This window comes from Desarmillaria tabescens, assembly GCF_030435595.1.
Source record: "Desarmillaria tabescens strain CCBAS 213 chromosome Unknown EV420scaffold_1, whole genome shotgun sequence".
NCBI classification, from domain to species: Eukaryota; Fungi; Basidiomycota; class Agaricomycetes; order Agaricales; family Physalacriaceae; genus Desarmillaria; species Desarmillaria tabescens.
The window spans coordinates 3843847-3858137 of record NW_026848300.1 but is presented as its reverse complement, the minus strand read 5'-3'; the positions used below and the strand labels follow the sequence as shown (position 1 = coordinate 3858137).

Here is a 14291-nt window from a genome sequence, read left to right as displayed (position 1 = left end):
TTTTTAAATAGGTATTCTTGATAGCACATCAGGGCTCTTCTCTGGTTTCCTTCTGAATGCCGGACTACAGCAGCTAGATGCTGATAAATGGTTTATCCACATCTTCAAATGAGGCGTTCTCTTGATCACTGTCCAACCGTAAGTTTGTCAGCCTCATTATACGCGCGTGACGTGAACCTCCCTTAGCGTTCGCACGGACCACGTCCGCGACGTCGCTCACATGTCATGTCTTGCCACGCCGTCTTACCAAAAACAACAAACACTCTATATCCCGTCTTCGACCGTTTTGGCTGACTTGAGCGTCTCTTCTTCGCCTCATGCGGGATGCATGGTGCTCTTGTCAATTTTTTTGTTCACCGTGCGCTCCTGCTGTGTGTTCTTTCCTAAAGCAATTTACCGTCGAGCTGATGAGTATATAACAGCCGACTTTGCAACGTCTGACGTCCTCCCGGTTGAATCTCGAACCCTTGAGGACGCCGTTCTTCACGAATAGTAGCACCTTTTTGCTGCAATGAACAGGCCCAGGACAGCGGACCCTCAGACCACGTATAGCTCGCATCGTTTTCCAACTAGACGCGGTTGGTGTAGTCTCACTCTTATTTTGCACACTGGCGTCTTATGACAAGGAGATTTCAGCTTGGAACTCTGATGACGATGACACCATGAGTTTTCTGGTCATGGACGATGACAGTAACATTCATAAATACTGGAAACGTCGCATACGCGGTGGTAGGAACTGTAAGGTCTCTCAGATATTCTGCTGACCGGATCGCTGATGCTGTAATCTTCAGTGTCGTCGGTGTCTCTCTCACACCCTCGCCCGGCGACTAATTTGTCCTTCGAAGCCCATGCCGAATCTCATACCCGAAGCTGGGCTTCCAGACTGTTTAGAAGGGTTTTTTCTCGCAAACGGGTATAGTCTAGAGCCATTGTGGCGCGGGAGACGTCGTCAATAATGATTGTACGGGTATCGTGAATCTTAGAAGGACGTGGAGAAGATTTAACGACATGCGCACTCGATCAGATTTATCTTGTCGTGTATACAGCAAGTGCCGTGGCGGCTCACGTCGGTGCTAAAGAAGACATGCCCGTCGGGTTCCATTGAAGATTTCTATCTCTATTTGCCGGACTGTAGCCTATATCCCCAAATGTTTCTGACAACCCTGCATCGACGTGCCGGTGAAGCCTGCGGCGATATCTTGGCAGTTGTCAGTAAATAACTGCACAGGATTCCGCGTGCCACTGTCATCCCCACCGATGTACGTGTACGTGTACACCCACTAAACCCACCGTGATCCCTGACTTTCCCATAGGTCCGTGCCCTCGTACATTGTACTATTCAATGGACATCATGATTGTCACACTTTTTTTTGCTCAATGTTGCTATGCGAGTGCATATGATAAAGACGGGAACTATGCACCCTTTTGAGGTCTCTTACACTTGAAGCCGTCATGATCTCTGCGTCATACACTTGACAAATGTAATACACTCGACAACTCCGGTCGAGTTGAAACGGAGACGTACACTGGCGCATCATCACGACCTCAGGTACTACTAGCATTCAACACAAGTTCCCATCCTGGTGACGGCACTTACACCATCGAGGCGACTACCGCATGCGCTAGGCCTGGCCTATCTATTATGGGAAGTCAGCAGGAAAGATGATAGACGGGGATTACAGAGGTTGAATGAGCTCTAAAAGCGGGGCATGTGGAAGACAGATGATTGAATAGGCGCACAAAACCAGATTTGACTGCCAATGGGTTTTGGAAGGCACCGCTAGACACTAAACTCGTGTTCCGGGGACTCGAAGCGGGAACTAGCATCAGTAGCTCTCTTTCCTCGATCAGCCCGGCTCCATAAATAATTGTCATGTCACATACGAACTATCTTCTTTCGGAAAACTTACGGACGAGGCTTGTCCGTATCCTGGACCAAGGCGGCCTGCTGAGTTCCTATAATTGAAGCAAACCATCCGTACGTCGGTTGCCAGGGTGAATGAGAAAGACATCCCGAATTCAGCCTCTCGTTTGATGATCAGGGCGCGAGGTTGCTTGTTCAACCCCCAGCAGCAGGTGACTGCGTAACTATCTCCGTCGGCCCGGGCCGTGGTGCTTAAGAATGGTATAGACGAGATGTGGCAATTAGCAGTGGAGCAAGACCCGAAGTTTTCGGTAGAACTCTCCCCTTCATTCATATTTTACACAAATGGAACTTGTTTCCTCGAGGAATGAAAACGTGCAACCTCGATCGGTGTTCAGCGCCATATGTGGATGATGTACTCGAGGTAATCACTCGGAGATTCGAAAACGCCGGGTAATATTACACCGCAACGAGGCCTGAGATGGCTCGAGGGAAAATAATATATGCCGGTTGACTATTCCTTGATATTACTCATGGCCTCGATTATTGGGAACCATCAGAAAGGTTATTGCTTGATGAACGGCGAACTCATCGCTGCCTCGCCGGGAACAGGGCTGTCGACTAAGCATGATGGAGATTTAATAAATCTACTCTCGAGGCCCATCCCGTCTCGTACTAACCCGAGTTTACGAGACTCCGAGTCGGACAGGCAGGCACCCAGGGCCGAATCAGATTCCTGGAATCTGTAGCAACTTCTCTTTTATTGTTTGGTTGCTCGTTGGAGAGTCCCACGATTCCAATGATTGCTCGTTCCCCAACAACCGTGATGTGATTAAGATTTACCCTCTGCATCATGGAGACAGACTTATCATGGTCGCCAATCACGAGACTATCCTATATACCCAATGAGATAGATACGAATTAAGATTAAAAATACAATAATATTAATTATGTTCGTCCAACCACTCAGCAACACGATCAACCAGCTCAGCCTTCTTTCCTGAGACAGGCAGACTCTTACCCTTACAGAAATCCTGGGAACGAAAATTAATGCATACGCAGCGAATCTGCCAATAGACAAGCGCACCTTGAGCTGATCTACACGCAACTGTACGTGAAGAGGAAGGGACCAATAAACTTCTGCCTACGGAGTGAAAAAATAGAAGTTGCCCACCTTAGCCAGTGACCCCGACTCGTGCTTACCCCGGATCTCGGCTTCGTCGACTGACGTGTCCTGTTTACGGTCGGGTCATATGAGCGCACGATACAACACGCCCCAGAGGGTTAGAGAACACGTACCGCCTTACGCTTGACACCGGCAGTTTGGACGGCCACAATATTAGCTGATTTGTCCTCTACCAGAGCTTGTTTCCACTTCTCGATCAGCTTTCCAGCATGCTAATGTGACAACAATGAACACAGGCGAACAGAAAGCATCTGCGCCCAAACAAACCTCGTGGATGAGGTCTACGTGGGGTTCAGTTCGGTCCTCAAAAGATTCTGGATCGTATTGCTCATGAAACGCGCTAGCTTGGAGCTGTGCATTGTGATACTCCAAAGCTAGAAGTGTACATATGAGATCACTAGTGAAAATAAATGGAGAATTACGAACCTGGATTAGGATATGAATCCGGGACATAACTCCTTGTGTTGATGGGTAATTTATCGATCCATGCACGAGCTGCGTCTTTCAGTTTTTCGCTAGCTGTTGTACAAACACATTAAGTTCCGTTGACAAAGCGATGACGCGATGATCACCTACCACGAAAGCCTTCCTGGACATTTGCCTCGCGGATGTCATCGGCAAAGGGCAAGGGGATGAGGTGGAACCCTGCAGGTTCGATCCAGCCCTTTTTGTCGACCTGTTCTTCCTATTAAAGAGAGTGAGAGATGAGCTTCTTGTCAGCCGCGAATACATTAGAGCTACCTGTGGCAGAAGGGCGCAGAACAGAGGCGAAGAATTCCTCCTCGTTAAGGCCAGGACAATAGCCACCTTCTTTTTCTTTACCATCGACTTCAGCAGAGAGCTGAATGTTCGCTTGCTTCCCGAGGAGGACTAGGTTATCCACTTAGCGATTCCGACATGACGTAGAATGACTGCACCCACCGTTTCATCGGGATAAACAAACAACGAGTGTTTAATGTTATCTTCAAACAGTAGCTCGCTTTGATCTTTAAAACCGAGTAACTTAATGCCTAGCATTTGGTCAGTCACAGCGCCGCAGCTGTCTAAAGTGATACCCACTAGGCTCAAGCCCCAGCGTACGGAACAATCGTACTTCCTCCGGAGTGTAGAAGGGCTAAATATGAATAAGAATTAAATAAAACCTTAAGGTCGTGGTAAAGGAACCTTACCCGTTGACCGGATTGGACAACTCTGACGCCGGGATCACCTTCGTTGTCATCGTCGTCCCCGGCAGTCCCACCGCTCGTGCCGTATAATATGTTGGTCTTGTCCACCTCAACTTGGCGCTCCTATGCATTTTTAGTCTGATGATCTAAAAAATATCTCTGAGGAACAAGATAACCGCACCTCATCGATATAAGAGGTTCGCACGTTAGCTACCTCCATCCTGTCTCCGAGATCTGCGAAATATTTGTATGCTCCCTTCCTCTGTTCTGTCACCAGACCGTAGCTAAGATGACCACGTTAGCACAAACAGCAGTGATACGAAGATAGCGAACCCACCCTTTCACACCAATTGTGAAGCCGTTAGCGAGTTGGAATGGAATACTGAATAGAGCCCGCTTAGGTACTTCATGAAAACGCATTTGGGAAAAGAGATTATCAACATGTGTCACAGAGATGGATTCCAGAAGGGTGGTGGAATTCTCTTCGTCATCATCAGTGAGATTGCTGGAAAGAAGAACAGACTGAGAGTATGGTGAGCAACGCGACTAGAACAAAATGAAAAGCACTAACAGAGTAGAACTTCGATACATTAAACGGCTTTTCGGCGGTACTGAGGAAAAACGGTTCTACCGTCACGCCGGCTTGTGTAAGGTCCTAACAAAGCGTTAACTATATGATGGTTACTGTGATAGATGGGATTTATTCTACAATGAGAGTGGTTTTCGCTGATGTGATGAGCTGTTTACTCCCGGGCCCGGAATGTGGGTCATCTTCGTCAGTGATAAGAAAAACACGTTTTGTGGCAGTCTTGGGTGCTCTGTTCCGTTTTATGGTTCGTTATACATTGAAGTCATCAAGTGACTCACCCATCTCGTAAGACCCAGTTGCAACTGGTGAACACATCTCCCATTGGCACTCTCTTGTTATTCAAAGGAGGTAACACTTTGTTCAGTTGTTCAGGGTCATCTTGCGAAGCTATTCAAAGTTTGTTTGCGAGTCTGTTTTTACTAGAGACGGAATAACAAACCGTCAAGGAGGTGAACCAGTTCTTGGATCGTAGGAGCGCTCAAGGGAGAAATAGGCTGGTAGAGAAATGTGTTCTGCTTGATTTCTGAGCCCTGATTTCCGTTGTTCTCATTCTTTCTCGTCTGGTCGCATAATTAGCTACGGTGGCGCAGTCGAACTCAACTTGAACGCACTGTGTTAAATAGTAGTATCCCAACGGAATCGTTCGGGCCAATTATAACTTTCTTCTTCTGAATGTTCATGGCTGCCTCAAGCGCGGCATGTAGACGGGATGTCAGAACGACACCTTCGTAACGGGAATCTTCATACAATGCGTGCATCGATGGAGAACAGTCTATACAGAAGAGAATAACATCTTTCTTGGATTCAAAGTACTGGTATATGCTGCGGGTTGGAACAGTATAAACGAAAAAGGAGGCAAGACTCACGGAGGTATCTTGCAATTCTTCATCCTCATCGTCGTCTACCTTGCTCCAATCGTCATAGGGTGCCATTGGCGGTAACTATGGAGAATATATTTGTAGTTCCAAAAGCTGATTTCTGTCCCAATATTGGGAAGACAAGACGATGGTAAGAATCAAAGGTGCGCCTCGGAGCCGTGTGACGTGACTCGGACTGAGTAACGGACGCGTCAGTTACGTGCAGTCACATGTACATACGTCAGTTAATGTCATTTTATGTAAATTTCCTTCTTTCAAAAACTACTCTTGAGCTTGTATCACACGGGAGGAAGAATGGCGCATCAGCTGCTCCAGCTGCGCAGCATACCACTTTCAAAGGTACCAGACCTTGAACTTCCGACCCAAAAAATTCGATCAGATGAAGCCGTTGAGGCGTGGAAAGCGACCCGTGGTTACGAAGACTATTCATTGTATTTGCGCCGACTCAATGAAGCGGTAGTCGGGTATACCCTCCCATGGGAAAGCCCAAATGCAAGTCAGGCATGTGTCTTGTAACTCTGTATCGCACAGTTCTATTAACCCGACGGCAAAAAGGCTGTTCTAAAATTAATCTCTCTCCTGGATATTCTGGACAGCTGGGTCACAGATATACCGCCGTTAAAAACGCCCCAGAGATTCGGAAACCTTGCTTTCCGTACCTGGGGGAAGCGTCTCGAAGAGGTTAGCGCTTCAGCCTGGATACTCGTTCCACGATCACTCGCTGACCGTCTTGATTTTATGCAGGAGGCGGATGGACTGCTTCTCTCCCTTCTTCCCACAGATTTTTCTCCGGTCGTTCCCCATGTTCGATCCTATTTTTTATCCTCCTTCGGCTCTTTCATACGCATGGATTATGGCACTGGGCACGAGACGTCTTTTGCTCTGTTTCTCTGCTGCCTGACACTCGTTCGTTTCCTTCAGCCTACTCCGGAGGAAGAGAGAGATGTCGTCTTTTGCGTCTTTTTGAGATATCTTCACCTCTGCTGGAAACTGCAGGATGTTTACATGCTTGAACCCGCCGGTAGCCATGGTGTATGGGGGCTTGATGATTCTTCGTTCCTGGGCTATATCTTTGGTAGTGGTCAACTTCGAGGTTTCTACTGTTCTTTCTGATCCCATACTATCGCTGATTTACTCGATGATAGACCAGACTGAAATACCGGTATCAGCAGTTCTTCACCCTCCCCTTCCTCCCACAAACTTGTATTTTTTGTCGATCATGCGTATTCATCAGGTCAAGCGTGGTCCTTTTCATGAGCATTCTTCCCAGCTTCACTCAATAGCTATTGGTGTACCCAACTGGGGTAAGGTTAACACGGGATTATTCAAGATGTATGAGGTACCGTTCTCACTTTTGCCTCCGTCTACACCCGTGCTGACCTTCTCCGGCAGGCTGAAGTACTGGGAAAACGTGTGGTGGTCCAACACCTACCGTTGGGTGGGATTCTGGAGTGGAATCTCCCCTCGGTACCGACGCTGCTTATCTCTCCTTTAGAAAATTCTTCGTCTTCCACTTCTTACTATCCTTTGCAGGCACCGTGGTTGAGATCACCATCCGGAGCCGCTGGCCAATCCAATCACTCAGCATTTTCTTCAGCATTTTCCACCACGTCGACAAGGAGACCTGGTGACCCATATGCGCGCGCAGGCTTGTCTGTGCCACAGGAACCGAGTCCGATGGAAACCTCTTATCAGAAGAGATAAGATTGAATCTAACGGAAGGATCGGGGCTGAAAGGCGAAATCTCGCAAAAGTTCAAGGGGGACTATAGTGTTCCGATAGTAAAATCTTTCTTTCCGCGACTCGCGTCTGGTAACTATTTGCAGCTAGTCATTTGGTCGAGCCCTCTTGTACCTACGTTGCTTTGGGACATTACAGTGTCCTTGACTTACCTGCCTCTGATGACTTCGGGTAATCCATGCCGGGCCGTTGACCTGCTGCTTACCAGCGACGCATAGCATGTTCGCAATTTGCCCAGGACGGACCATCACCTCCACAGAATGGCAATTAGGCGGCGAGATCACAGCAATGGGATAGGGCCAGACCAAGTTCCGATGTAATATCGTATCTCACGCAATACCGGCGAATAATGAAGTTAACGAGGGAGCCCCGAGTACAGAGTTGGTGCCCTCCCACACCAAGAATGATTTCGACGATGTCTCGCACCGGTGACGTTCCACGTTTGTTATAAATGTTCCGTTGCAGACAGGTCGTTTGACCAGATCCACCCGCTCAATAGCATGCATGTGTATGGATGGTAGTGGATCTGTCAAGTCCGTTTCCGGAGTTCGAGACATCTATGCTTTATACGACAAGTTGACAAATGATCGTACCCTCGATATGCCAATGACTATAAAGGGTAGGTTGAAACGATTCATGAAATGAGATAATTATTTTTTAAGCTTAGCAAGGCTGCGGACGATCAGTGTGGGGTTCTGCGAAGACACGAAGAAGTCTGCCATGAGGTGAGAAGGAATAGTACGCATTTAGACGACTCCGATATCAAGTGCCAGAGCCGGGTGGTCGAGACTCAAAAGAACGGTTCGTTCTCCCCTCGGCGCTGGCAGATCGCTTCCCTCCAGATTGACGTGTATTCTGAGTACTTAATTTATTAAGGCGTCCCTGTGTACCAAAAAAAGATTTTGTAGGGTCTGAAGCACCGACATGACGTGTCGGGTGGATTGTACAAGTACCGAACCGACTGTGCAAGAACCTTCTTCATGCCACAATCACAATCATGATCGCGTTGCACAAACGACCTGCTAACGGCGATTCAGCAATAAGATTCTAACAAACATACGGCGAGATCGCTTCGATTGGTAAAATTTTCCGGAAGTACCTGGTCCGTGATTGAGGCTAAAGGAACCGTGCGAGTATCGAGACTTATGGAAAGTGTGTTACGAAACCCTCAATAGGCGATAGGCGGAATTGAAGGAGAATTGAATACGTCACGGAGGCTTCGAGAGTGATTCATCGATCAGTTTAGATGGAGCGGTAAGTGAACTTTGTATATCTCTCATCATCGATCCAAGCATGGAAGCGTCTTCTCGGTGCTTTAGTTGTAAAAACTTATTTAGAACGCAATTGCATACGCGCCGCTAAATATGCAACCGCAGCCTTTTCGCAGTACCGCACTGAAGAGCGGGTCTTTGATGAAGAAGAAGGAAGTAGAGACAAGAGCGTGGGTTTGATTGAGCTCGAAATAACAGAGTTCATGGCGGCAACAGCGCGCTGGCGGTATTCCGTCATCCCGGAACCAACAAAATATTGTTTGAGACAGGTGATTTTGAATTTTCTTTTCGTTACATTATATGGAGAAGAAGTTCGGGTCGAGTCAGCATCCCTTGGCACTGACACAGGTTTCGCCCAACTCCGTTCATGGCCGTGGGAATTATGCTGTCATCAACATTGATGATAGACCGAAAATCCTTGTTCGTTTCTGCGACACGAGCCAACTTTCTAATCCTTGACTGTATTGCCGTTTATGCTGTTAATTGCGGAAATTTTCAGGCTCCTCTCTGCTGTGAAATGTGCAGCGACCTATTTGCCGACCCTGGATAGACGTTAATTTTTTTTCGTTCGTCAGCCTCGTGGTTTCTCGACTAACATGATGCCAGGTCGTGTATTGTGTAACACAATAATTTCCATTCATTAATATTGAGTACTGGATCTTTGACCCCGAAATTGGTCCACCGGAGTCTGGACGGCCCTGTTAGACTTGTCATCTCGGCTTGCTGGTGCTTGTACTCTCAACACTTTTGCTGCTTTTCTTAACGCCAGGATATCAGCCTTTCCCTGAAATTTATTGTGTTCTTCCGTAATCAGCTCTGATAGCTTGTAGGGTGTCTTCTTTCAGCGCACCCCACGAAATTTCACCAGGGATTCTGACGTTTTCTCTGTCTATATCTATGTCTGTTTCTCTGGTTGTATTCTCACCGTTTTGGCCCACGAACTGTGCGCCAAGTATTGCCTCATGGTCTACTCTAAATCCCGAGTATCCTGTCTGTCAAGGAAGTCTCCGACAGACGCTCCAAACGATAGCGTGACTGCAGACCGTTTTGGCCGCGGTGAACGGGGACCTTCAAGTCGATCAGTCGATCGATTCCATCTCCACCACCACCGTTACCAGTGACTCCAGGTAATGTCTCCCAGGAGAAGGGTGAATGTGTTGCATTCAATGCGTCTCGAGGGCGCTTTCCATGAGACGTCCGAATTCGATCAACTGTGCGGTAGCAGTCCGAGGCTGGTGGATTTACTTCAATTAGGACATGCATTAATCACCTTCCGCTGACTCCTGTGATGGCATTCACCCACGAAGTGCCTTGTTTGGTTCAGTTCTCAGGACACTTGCCTAGAGTAAGGATCGTCACCCAGCTACCTGTGTACAGTGGGTTCCGAGGTGACCATCATCACTCAAACATTAATGTTCTTTCACGGGTTTGACATCGTGGGCAAGAGGTTGCCCCTCTATGCAGGTCGTGTGCCGTTGATAACGCGGGCTAGGCTTCATAACACAGTTTACTGCCTCCTAGATGTCGTGGTGGTGGTGCCCAACGAGATTCATTGAAGGTGACCGACGATATTGATCAAAATTTCCCTGATCGTCAAGATATCATATTGATCGCGGAGCGTGGTAAGTATATGTGGTCTCTAGGGAATTCAGTCTTGCGACGTATATCATTTCTTGACGCGCCCCCTTTGCCTGAGCACCGATCCACGGACCACACGGGTAATCCGCAGGCGATCAGCAACCGTGAGTGTCCACGTCTTTTGGGCCTTTCCCGATGGCACCCAGGGGTTTCTATTCCATTCAGATTGCATCAATGATCATGTGCTGTATGGAACTACGAGCAGCACTGGTTCAACCATCAGACGGTCAGCCCTTGCTGGGGAATTCGTTCCGCATCTCCCACCCCAGGCTTGAGCTGATTTATTTGCAGATACGCGCCCCACTTTACCTCCCGGCTTAAAATTCGGACTAATCCAAGGGTGTTATGTATATTGGTAGCGCACCTCTGTCATTTGGGGGCCAATAAGGACCCGTAGAACATATCTGAAGGTTATGTTATTCGCACCTTGTTGAAGGCCAGACAACACCCTGAGAGTAAGGTTCATCAACGCATGGATGCTGTGGCTTACGCAAGGCTTCTTTTTGCACATGGTTTCGGTACCGACAGAACTGCGATAAAAACGGGTTGGCGGTGTCACAAGCGTGACCGTGGCTTCTCCGAACCTCGGACACGTTTCTCAGGCCCAATCCGACAGAATCCGACTCGTGACGGCTCGATCGAGGATCCAGGCACCATAACAAACAGTCGTCATGATCGAAGACATTTCTTTTTTCGGTAGGTTTCCGAGCCGAGGCCGGCCCGACCGATATCTCATTTTTCATCTTTGAATATTGTCACACTTCACAGCCACCGCCATCCATTGGTTCCCCATTCCACGGGCGAAAATTGTTTCGAGCAAATTTTCGATCCACCTGTCTAAATGGGGAGCCGGGGGCTGATCTCCCAGCCGCGAACGTTAACGCTTAAGCAAATTCCGCTGCTGCAGGCGACATCCTTACAATGTTCCGATTCATGGAATGTATCTAATTTGGCCTCGGGACGCAGGCATTTCCAGCTCAGTAGTCATCACGGTGTGTCGCAGAAGTCCCCGTAACTACGAGTACAAGACCGAGATTCCTTTGGAAAAACACTAGCGGGTGATGAAAAATAGGCGGCCGAACCTGAAGATGTCGAGAACAGGGAACGGAACCCTGGCTGAATCATAGAGTTCCCGCTAGATGAGATCTCAAGGGGTCCATCTTGGTGATCGATGCTGCCGGGGCCGAGGCCGTCAAATTTGGAGCCGTACTCTCGCTTTCCATTTACGGCACACATGGAGACCTGTTTACGCGTGGTACAACCGTATTAGGGTCCCTGAACTGTGATATGCGGCTTCGCAGAAAACAGCCGAAATTGGTGACTACCCAGACCTGTTTCTTTTTCTCCTCTTTTGTTACTTCCACCAACTTCGCACTCCACACAACGGACCACCTTCCGTCCCACTCATTCCGGACTCTCAAGCTACCCCCCCATCTCACGACGTAGCTTCTATTCTGCTGGCCAATGACAACAGGTATACTTCAGGTATGTCAGGGCGCGATTCTATTAAAACACCCATGTTGATTCTGACTTTGACTACACAGGAAACAATGCAAGTCTCCCCACAAGGCGCGGGCGCGCGCTTTCGCCCTTACGCCAGTCCGAACCATCATGTCACCAAAGGCAGATACATTACAAGCAACGATCCACGAGGATACATGTGCGTGTCTGTGCCGCGACATTTGCATTCTTGCTGATTTTTCTCTAGACCTGTATATGAATATCCGTTGAACGGTCAATGGATTATGATGGATATTGACGATGGATATATCCTGTGGACTGGAATTTGGAAAGGTATGTTGGTATGTCAGATGGACAATACTTGAAAATTGATTCTCCCCCCTCCTCCAGCTCTTGGCCATTCGAAGGGTAAGCGGAATTTCCAGCTTAAAACTGCACTATCATGCTCAAAGTATTTTCTAGCCGACATCGTAAAGATGATTGACTCCCAGCCGGACCTCGCGCCTCTTATCAGACGTGTAAGAGGCGGCTACCTCAAGATACAGGGTACATGGATGCCATACGAGGTACGATCACCTTTACATTAACCCCACTATCTCCCCGACTTATCATTTTGAACCATTCCAGGTTGCCCTAAGGTTGTCGAGAAGGTGCGTTACTATTACTCCGTTCAATGACATTCCACTGACATCTATGTTAGAGTCGCTTGGACCATTAGAGACGAGTTAGTTCCATTGTTTGGGTATGCTGCATCGTTTTCATGCCGATATAACCCTCTAGCTCACATATATTATTTTAGACCCACATTTCCAAGCACATGTCTATCTCCAGATCAACCGGGTTACGGCCAGGTTGTTGCTGGTCACAACCGACGACGTGCACGGAGGGGAACTCAGACTCCCGTTTACTCTACCACCGTCGAAACCGCAAAGTGGAACGCGGTGAAAGATACAAGCTCAGATGATTCCAGGTCGGACAGTCGGAGACCGCTTCCCGTCTATTCTCCGTACCCTTCACTGCAGGAGCACCGATGTGAATTTAACATGGATATCGATACATTTCCACCTACTCTTCCATGCTCATCTGGGCGTCGCACAAGTCGGGGACCACCCCCTCGATATTCGCCATACCCACCACCCTCTACACCTTCCGGCCGCGCTTCGCATCAGCTTGTTCCATTGGATTCACTAACTTCACGGAATTCACGGCCGATAGAACACATTGTCCTTCCGCCAATTCGAACCGATCATTCTGCTTCATCCAAACACTCATCTCCATCTCCCTACGCCTTGCCTCCGATATCGGCTTTGGAAGACCTCAGAGGTATAGACGCAAACGATACCGCCGCTGTCCTACGTCGCCTGCGATCCGACGATGATAGCGATGAAGCCTCCCACTCCGAGACGGATCAACACTGGGACAGGAGGCGCCCACCATCCACACCGACTTCACCAATTTCTAAGTATGTCCTATCCCCTCTATGATATTAACAATCATCTCACAGCATTTGTTTATAGTCCGCAGTCCGAGAACCCCTACCGGAAAAGCTCTTACGGTGATCGTATGAAGTCCGAGAGACGGGTTCATCCACGTTATCCAACCATCAGTATACCCTCGTCCGGTGCTTCCCAATCGAGTACTTCCTCGAACGCCTCTCCCATTTCCCCCACTACACCCCACTCAATACCCTCTGGACCGCCTTCTGTAACCCCATCGGCACCGATGGACATGTTTCGGGGTCTACATAATTCGGGGTGGTCTTTTGGACACTCGGCAGTCGCACAGGAGCACTTAGCTCTGAAGGCAAAGGAACATCGGTCCATGATGCCTGATTTTTCTAATGAGTTGTCGCCACCGATTCGACCTTGGTGAAATATGATGTCAACTTTAATTCAAACACTATCTTTTTTATAGTTTCATCATAAATGCTTTCGGTTCAGCTTGCATAAGCTTGTATACTATGATATATATGTATATTCATATCTTAATGTTGTACGCACTATTTGGATTTCCGTCGTGGTACATACTTTGCTAGAATACCTCTGATAGCCTATTCATCTCGGACTTGCTTTCCAGGTACTATCATTATTATATGTAAATGCTTCCTTTCTGTCCATCTGCAATTAGCATTGGTTATGAAATTTAGTTGGCACTTGGTTCATCATACCTCCATATGCTGCCAGGTTACTTACCGGTCGTCCTTGTGGCAATATTCAAAGATTTGGGACTAACGGAAAATATTATACAACAGCCGCCTTGTTGTATTTTTATTTATTATCTTAGCCCCTTTACCGCTTACCAGCTCGACCTTTCCCTGACATCTCCAAACAAACGATCGCACAATAGTTGCGTTTATACCAACCGGCACCGAGAAGTTCGAGGACAGGCTCGAGCCGCAATCTCGATGCCTAGCCTCGGTCCACGTTTCTCTACGCAGCACCTCCCTCGATCACTTTTGATCGGGATATACGATAATCACGCCTTCGACAGTTCACGTC

At 48.0% G+C, this 14291-nt stretch overlaps 3 protein-coding genes across 3 annotated transcripts; 2 read left to right on the top strand and 1 right to left on the bottom strand.

The window, feature by feature from the left end:
* Positions 1-2730: 2730 nt before the first annotated feature.
* Positions 2731-5844, bottom strand: EV420DRAFT_1500000 (SPOC like C-terminal domain-containing protein). The gene is made up of 19 exons (XM_060471013.1): positions 5672-5844; positions 5417-5617; positions 5245-5365; positions 5084-5192; positions 4926-5034; positions 4788-4871; positions 4554-4738; positions 4398-4500; positions 4220-4339; positions 4110-4164; positions 3972-4060; positions 3792-3920; positions 3627-3735; positions 3477-3569; positions 3318-3424; positions 3164-3262; positions 3039-3098; positions 2952-2972; positions 2731-2898 (listed from the first exon to the last, which is right to left on the bottom strand). Exons 1-19 carry the CDS (start codon positions 5735-5737, stop codon positions 2809-2811), a joined length of 1950 nt encoding a protein of 649 aa, XP_060340152.1. The 5' UTR covers positions 5738-5844; the 3' UTR covers positions 2731-2808.
* Positions 5845-5921: 77 nt separating this feature from the next.
* EV420DRAFT_109028 (uncharacterized protein) lies at positions 5922-7570 on the top strand. The gene is made up of 5 exons (XM_060465784.1): positions 5922-6184; positions 6239-6364; positions 6428-6776; positions 6829-7022; positions 7076-7570. Exons 1-5 carry the CDS (start codon positions 5978-5980, stop codon positions 7385-7387), a joined length of 1188 nt encoding a protein of 395 aa, XP_060340151.1. The 5' UTR covers positions 5922-5977; the 3' UTR covers positions 7388-7570.
* A 4112-nt stretch (positions 7571-11682) lies between these two features.
* EV420DRAFT_108830 (uncharacterized protein) lies at positions 11683-13816 on the top strand. The gene is made up of 9 exons (XM_060465768.1): positions 11683-11817; positions 11877-11992; positions 12041-12126; positions 12184-12201; positions 12256-12359; positions 12421-12443; positions 12494-12535; positions 12593-13255; positions 13311-13816. The coding sequence occupies exons 1-9, from the start codon at positions 11797-11799 to the stop codon at positions 13663-13665; spliced, it is 1428 nt and encodes a 475-aa protein (XP_060340150.1). The 5' UTR covers positions 11683-11796; the 3' UTR covers positions 13666-13816.
* Positions 13817-14291: the final 475 nt, after the last annotated feature.

Bases quoted from the DNA above. Each gene is read 5' to 3' on its own strand.
- EV420DRAFT_109028 (XM_060465784.1), top strand. From the start codon at position 5,978: ATGGCGCATCAGCTGCTCCAGCTGCGCAGCATACCACTTTCAAAGGTA. The intron at 6,365-6,427 runs GTTAGCGCTTCA...GATTTTATGCAG, and splicing joins GGGGGAAGCGTCTCGAAGAG to GAGGCGGATGGACTGCTTCT. The intron at 7,023-7,075 runs GTACCGTTCTCA...CTTCTCCGGCAG, and splicing joins GATTATTCAAGATGTATGAG to GCTGAAGTACTGGGAAAACG.
- EV420DRAFT_108830 (XM_060465768.1), top strand. From the start codon at position 11,797: ATGACAACAGGTATACTTCAG. The intron at 12,360-12,420 runs GTACGATCACCT...GAACCATTCCAG, and splicing joins GTACATGGATGCCATACGAG to GTTGCCCTAAGGTTGTCGAG. The intron at 13,256-13,310 runs GTATGTCCTATC...ATTTGTTTATAG, and splicing joins CCGACTTCACCAATTTCTAA to TCCGCAGTCCGAGAACCCCT.
- EV420DRAFT_1500000 (XM_060471013.1), bottom strand. From the start codon at position 5,737: ATGGCACCCTATGACGATTGGAGCAAGGTAGACGACGATGAGGATGAA. The intron at 5,618-5,671 runs GTGAGTCTTGCC...AGCATATACCAG, and splicing joins AAGAATTGCAAGATACCTCC to TACTTTGAATCCAAGAAAGA. The intron at 5,035-5,083 runs GTGAGTCACTTG...AAAACGGAACAG, and splicing joins AACTGGGTCTTACGAGATGG to AGCACCCAAGACTGCCACAA.